General features: G+C 42.8%; 1 protein-coding gene across 14 annotated transcripts in view; it reads right to left on the bottom strand.

Moving 5' to 3' along the window:
* Window positions 1–333: 333 nt before the first annotated feature.
* The window catches only part of ZNF34 (zinc finger protein 34), a 16967-nt gene continuing 9928 nt past the window's right edge, over window positions 334–7372 (bottom strand). For 12 of the 14 annotated variants that reach the window (XM_077758156.1, XM_077758157.1, XM_077758153.1 and 9 more), the window contains one exon: window positions 334–6201. In XM_077758156.1, coding sequence (XP_077614282.1) covers window positions 4841–6201 — 1361 coding nt within the window. In that variant the 3' untranslated portion in view covers window positions 334–4840. Of the gene's footprint in view, window positions 6202–6359; window positions 7129–7372 lie in introns of those variants that run through there. The other 2 variants (XM_077758163.1, XM_077758164.1) reach the window with 2 other exon arrangements.

Consider the following 7372-nt stretch of genomic DNA (forward strand, 5'->3'; position numbering starts at 1 on the left):
TAAAAATTTTTAAATGTTTATTTTGAGAGAGAGAGAAAGAGAAAGAGAGCAAGAACAGGGGAGGGGCAGACAGACAGAGGGAGAGAGAGAATCTCAAGCAGGCTCCTTGCTGTCAGCACAGAGCCCAACTCAGAGCTTAAACTCATGTACCATGAGATCGTGACCTGAGCCAAAATCAAGAGTCAGATGCTGAACCAACAGAGCCACCCAAGCACCCCACAGATGCTCACTTTTGCTACATCTATTCAACAAAGTACTGGAAATCCTAGCCAGAGCAATTAGGCAAGGAAAATAAATACAAACCACCCAATTTGGAAAAGAAGTAAAACTAGCTCAGTTTACAGATGACATGACCTTATATGTGGAAAACCCTAAAAATGCACACACCAGAACAAAGAAACAAGCAAAACCAAAATACAGAACCAAAAACATCTTAAGAACAAACTTATTCAGCAAATTAGCAGGATACAAGATCAAGACGTAAAAATTAGCTGATTTCTATACATTAACAATGAACAAGGGCACCTGGGTGTCTCAGTCAGTTAAGTGTCCGACTTCAGCTCAGGTCATGATCTCACGGATTGTGAGTTCGAGCCCCGCGTTGGGCTCTGTGCTGACAGCTCGGAGCCTGGAGCCTGCCTTGGATTCTGTGTCTCATTCTCTCTGTCCCTCCCCCGCTTGGGCTCTGTCTCCCTCTGAAAAATATATTAAGTGTAAAAAAAAAAATTTTTAGGTCTTTACAAAACAACAATAATGCACAATCCAAAAAAGAAATTAAGAAAACAATCCTATTCACAACAGTAATAAAATAAATAAAATGCTTAGGAATAAATTTAGCAAAGGAAGCAACACTTGTACACTGAAAGATGTACCAGCGAAGATCATGAAGTTAAAGAACATATAAACAAATGAAAATACATCCCATGTTCATTGAATGGAAGACATGATATGATTAATACTACCCTACAGATCAGATGCAGTCCCTATCAAAAGCTGTGATCTTGCAGAAATAGAATAACTCATCCTAAAATTCATATGGAACCCCACATAGGGGTCCCAAATAGCCAAAAACATCTTGAAAAAGAACAAAGTTGGGGTATCTGGCTGGCTCAGCAGAATATGCAACTCTTGATTTCAGGGATGTGAGTCCGAGTCCCATGCTGAGTGTAGAGGTTAGTTAAAAGTACAATCTTTGAGGGGCACCTGGGTGGCTCAGTCAGTTGAGTGTCCAACTTTGGCTCAGGTCACGATCTCCTGGTTCGGGAGTTCGGCCCCCACGTCGGGCTCTGTGCAGACAGCTTGGAGCCTGGAGCCTGCTTCTGATTCTGTGTGTCTCTGCCCCTACCCTGCTCGCACTCTCTCAAAAATAAACATTAAAAAATAAATAAAATAAAATCTTAAAAAAAAATAAAGGCACATGGGTGGCTCCATCGTTTAAGTGTCAGACCCTTGATCTCTACTCAGGTCATGATCTCACAGTTCATGAGTTCAAGCCCCACATTGGGCTCCATGCTAACAGTGTGGAGGCTACCTGGGATTCTTTCTCTCTGCCCCTCCTCTTCTCACACTCTCTCTCTCATAGTTAACTTTTAAAAAAGCCAAAAGTTGAAGGACTTATTTCCTATTCTAAACTTCCTACAAAGCCATGGTAATCAACAGTATGGTGCTGGCATATAGATGAATTGAACTGAACCCAGAAATAAACTATTGCATATGACATCAATTGATTTAAGTAAGGGCACAAGACCAATTTTTTATGAACTGTGTCCTCCCCCAACCATTCAGACGTTGAAGCTATAACCCCCAAGGTGACTGTATTTGTAGACAGGGATGGTCAACTAGTGATAAAGGTTAAATAAGGTCATAAATGTGGGGCCTAATCTGATAGGGCTGATGCCCTTATGAAAGGAAGAGACACCTGAGACCTTCTTCTCTACACGTGGGGACACAGTGAGAAGACAGCTGTGTCTAAGCCAGGAAGAAACCCTCACCAGGGCTGAGTTAACTGGCACCTTGGTCTTGGACTTACTCTCCAGAACTATGACAAACAGATTTGTTTTTGATAAATTTGTTTTTTAAGCCACCAGTTCTGTGGTATTTTAATGGCAGCCTGAGCCAATACAGGCATACCTTGTTTTATTGTTTTGCTTTATTGTGTTTCTTACAAACTAAAGATTTGTGGCAATCCCATGTCAAGCAAGTCTACTGGCAGCATTCTTTCAACAGCATTGATTCACTATGTGTCTATCACATTTTGGTAATTTTCTCAGTACTTCAAACTTTTTAATTATATCTGTTATGGTAATCTATAACCACCGATTATGACTCACTGAAAACTCAGATGATGGCTAGCATTTTTTAGAAATAAACTGTTTAAATTAAGGTATGTTATTGTACATTTAATACACTGTTGTATAAATGTTAACTTTTATATGAATTGGGAAACCACAAATTCATTTGACTTGCTTTCCTGAGATATGTGCTTTATCACAGTGGTCTGGAACGGAATCCACGATATCTTTGAGGTATGCCTATACACCCTTCAATGGGGAAAGCAAAGTCTTTTCAAAAAATGTTGTTGGTGGGGGTACTGAGCCTGGGTGGCTCAGTCAGTTAAGTGTCCGACTCTTGGTTTTGGTCATGATCTCACGGTTTGTGGGTTCAAGCCCATCGGGCTCCATGCTGACACACAGACCCTACTTAGGACTCTCTCTCTCCCCTTCTTTGCCCATCCACAACTTGCACTCTCTCTCAAAAATAAACAAACTTTTTTTTTTTTAGAAATATTATAAGGAAGGGGCGCCTGGGTGGCTTAGTCAGTTAAGCGTCCGACTTTCGCTTAGGTCATGATCTCGCAGTTCGTGGGTTCAAGTCCCTGTGCTGACTGCCAGCTCAGAGCCTGGAGCCTGTTTCAGAGTCTGTGACTCCCCCTCTCTCTGACCCTCCCCTACTCATGCTGTCTCTCTCTCTCTCTCTCTCCTAGAAATAAAAATAAAATAAAATAAAATGAAAAAAAAAGAAATATTGTAAGGAAAACTGGATGTCTACTTCCAAAAGAAGGAATTTGGACTCTTACCATATACCATATAGAAAAATTACTTCAAAATGGATCAAAGACCAAAAACATGTAAGACCTAAAACTACAGAACTCAGAAAAAAACACAGGGGCAAATCTTCCTAACCTTGGACTTAGCAATTTCTTGAATAGGACACAGAAAGCACAGACAACAAAAGAAAAAAATTAACTGAACTTCATAAAAATTAAAAACTGTGCATCAAAGGACATTAACAACAGTAGACAGCACTCAAAGAATGAGAGTAAATATTTGCAAATCATATATCTGATAAGGGATTACTATGCAAAATATACAAAGAACTATACCTCAATAACAAAAAAGACCCAATTCAAAAGTTGGCAAAGGACTAGGACAGACATTTCTCCAAAGAAGATATACAAATGGCCAATAAGTGCCTGAAAAGATGCTCAACATCATTAGTCATCAGGGAAATGCAAACCAAAACCACAATGAGATACCACTTCACACCCATTAGTATAGGTATTTTTAAAAATGGAAAGACTGGGATGCCTAGCTGGCTCAGTCAGAAGAGCATGCCACTCTTCATCTCAGGGTTGTGAATTCAAGACCCATGTTGCATACAGAGATAAATAAATCAAAGATTAAAAAACGGAAAATAACAAATGTTGGCAGGAATATGGAGAAATTAGAACCTTCTAATCATTGCTGGTGGGAATGTATAACGTTACTGCCCACTGTGGAAAAGTCTGGCCACTCCTCAAAAAGTTAAACGTAGAATTACCATATGATCCAGCAATTTCACTCCCAGGATTACACCCAAAAGTACTGAAAGGACCCAAGAAAATACTTGTATACCCATTCATACCAGCAGTATGCACAACAGCCAAAAAAGGTAGAAACACCCAAGTGCCCATTAACAGATGAATGGATAAACATGGTATCTACAAATCAAGGTCATATTTTTCAGGCGTTAAAAAAAAAAGACGTTTGTGATACAGGCTACAACATGGATGAACCTTGAAGAAACATTATGCAAAGTGAAATCAGCTAGATAGAAAGGGCAAATACTGTATGACTCCACATATGAGGCAAATAGAATAGGCAAATTCATAGACAGAAAATAGAAGAGACTGTCAGCAGCTGGGAGAAAGGGAAAATGGAGTTATTATTTAATGGGTACAGAGTTTCTGCTTCAGATAGTAAAACAGTTCTGGAAATAGTGGTGATGGTAATACAACATTGTGAGTATATTTAACGCCACTGAGCTGTACATCTAAACATGGTAAAAATGATAAATTTTAGGTTATGTATATTTTACCACAATAAAAACAGCAATTATCAACTCTATTAAGATACACAGAAAAGCATCAAAATTATGCTAATCTTTAAAATTTACAAGATTTAAAAATATGTAAATATGTATGCTTCTTTCCAGTGTGAGTTTTCTAGGATCCAGGAACCAGTAAAAGTGAAGATCCTACGTGCTGCAACGTCAAGCATGTAGTATTTTCTTTCGATAACGCTCTGAACTGTGTGAAAGGAAGTTTATATTGAATCAGCAGTGATGGATTCATTTTCTAAGTGAGGGAGATTACAAGAACTTCTCCTTTTTGCTTACCTCTCTCTCAATTTATCTAAAATAAACATGCACTGCTTTGGGTTTAAGAAAAAAAGAGTTTTGTCTGTTTCTAATTAGAAATGCCCTTCATCTGTGACAACGCTGTATGGACAACAGACAGAGGGTGTGGGGGGTGGTCACACTGGGGAAGTGCACAGCAGAACTCATGGGCCCTCTTCCACGGTCACCTGGCGAAGTCTTCCCGGAGGTGAATCCTCTGATGCTGGCACATGTTGGAACTGTGCCGGAAGGCTTTCCCACACTTGCCACACTTATAGGGCTTCTCCCCAGTGTGGATCCTCCGGTGCTGGATGAGGTAAGTACCTTGGCTAAAGGCTTTCTTGCAATCGCTGCATTTGTACGGCTTCTCCCCGTGGTGTGACCTTTGGTGGTGGATGAGTCTGGAACTGTTGTGGAAGGCCTTCCCACACTCACTGCACTTGTACGGCTTCTCTCCCGTGTGGATCCTCTGATGCTGGATAAGGTGTGTGCTCTGGCTGAAGACTTTGCCACAGTCATTACATTCATAGGGCTTCTCCCCAGTGTGGCTTCTCTGATGTTCAACAAGTTTGGTTTTTTGGATGAAGGCTTTCTCACATTCATTACATTTATAGGGTTTCTCCCCAGTGTGAATTCTTTGATGTTGGATAAGGTTAGAACTTTGGGTGAAGCCTTTGCCACATTCTTTACACTCAAATGGCTTCTCTCCAGTGTGAGTGCGACGATGTCGGATGAGGATTGAGCCATCACTGAAGGCTTTCCCACAGTCACTGCACTTATAGGGTTTCTCTCCAGTGTGGATTCTCTGGTGATAAATAAGGGAAGAATAGGCGCTGAAGTGTTTCCCGCAATCACCACACTTGTAGGGCTTCTCCCCGGTGTGAATCCTCTGATGCTTCATGAGGTTGGGCCTTTGGTTGAACGTCTTCCCGCACTCACCACACCGGTAGGGGATCTCCCCTGAGTGCATCCTTCGGTGATTGATGAACTCACAGCTCTGGCTGAAGGCTTTACCACACTCTTCACACTTGTAGGGCTTTTCTTCACTGTGAAGCCTCTGGTGTTTGACGAGGTTAGCACTGTACCTGAAGGCTTTCCCACAGTAACCACAATAATGCAATTTTTTCCCAAGAGGAATTTTCTGATCTTCTTTAGCTATATTTGCACTGAAGGATTCCCCAGAATCATGAACTACGTTTGTCTTTTTTGACCTGTGTACACGCTTATGGTTATTGAGGTATGATCTCTGTTCGAAACTTTGTTCACATATATCACATTGGTGAGGTCTCTGGTCAGAGACGGAGCCTGACCGGAACGTGAGGCCCCCTGCAGACTCCTGGCAGCTCTCCTCATTGGTCCATGTGACTGGTCTCAGGCATCTCCGTTCCGCAGGTTTGTCCAGGCTCCCATCTGGCTCCCTGACACATGCATGGGCCTCTCCAATCTCAGGTCCCTGAGAAACAGCCATCTGAAGCTGATCCAGTTCTTCCCCATCAAGCATTTCTCCCGAAGACAACTCATTGTACTCAGTCCGGGTCCCATGAGCTGAAACAAGAAACACATCTCAGGGTCACCTGTTCTGACTTCAGAAGGAAGGTACGAAGATGCTGTCAACTATCAGCACCATCCCAATTCCATCATCTCCAGAGGTACAACCCCTTGCAGAGATGAGAGCCTACAGCTCAGATGCTTAAAGACCTTACCCAAAGTTGTAGTCTTGTGGCATTTAAACCAGGCCTGACTCATTCTTCCTGCCTGCCTTCTGTCCACAAAGCCTTCCTAGGTGGGGCTACAGGGTGCAGGTCCTCATTACAAAGGGACAGAACATGGAAGCTTCATACCACCATGGAGACCAGTGGGGCCCTGAAAGTCACAGAGCACATCTGACAAAGAAGCGGGTCTAAGGACACCTGACAGCACTAACTCACCCCAAATTCATGGTAGGAAAACCAGTTGCCTCCTAAGGACATCAGAAGGCCAACCTCGTACTAACCATGGTCCCGGTGTCCCTGAGCTCTCCCTAGCAGGCCACATTCATTCCTGCATCTTTTCTCAGGGGCCTGAGAGGCAATCAGTTAGCTACTGGCCCCTTAAACTCAAGATGCCATACAGAACAGTTCCTGATACCCTCAAGCCCCCATTCCTTCCTTCCCTAACCAGTCATACACCAACTCCCCTTGCAGAAACATACTGTCACATATTCTCTGTGAACCAAGAGAAACAGGCATAACAACCCCAAAATGGGGACAACAAAATGTCAGCAGGAATGGAAAATAATTTGGGGTGCCTAGGTGCCTGTTGGTTAAGCATCCAATACTTGATTTCAGCTCAGGTCATGATCTCACAGTTCGTGGATTCAAGTCCCGCATCCATGTGGAGTGTCCTTCGGATCTTCTCTCCCCCACAAAAGAACACCATGTGGCGATGAAAGAAAACAAACTGTGTACAGCATGGCAGCCCTCACAATGCTCAGATGCCCTGCATGAGACCAGACACAGAGCTAAGAGGCAGAGTGAAGGGCCCTGTGAGGAGCAGTGGGAAATGATAGGAGGCCCACTGGACTCCCAGAGAACTAGAAACGTTCTGCATCTTGATCTGGAAGATTTTTACAAAAATTCACTGGGGCACCTGGGTGGCTCAGTCGGTTAAGTGTCTGGCTTCGGCTCAGGTCACGATCTCATGGTTCGTGGGTTCGAGCCCCGTGTCGGGCTCTGTG

The sequence above is a fragment of the Crocuta crocuta genome, unplaced genomic scaffold (assembly GCF_008692635.1).
Source record: "Crocuta crocuta isolate KB4526 unplaced genomic scaffold, BGI_CrCroc_1.0 scaffold327, whole genome shotgun sequence".
NCBI lineage: Eukaryota > Metazoa > Chordata > Mammalia > Carnivora > Hyaenidae > Crocuta > Crocuta crocuta.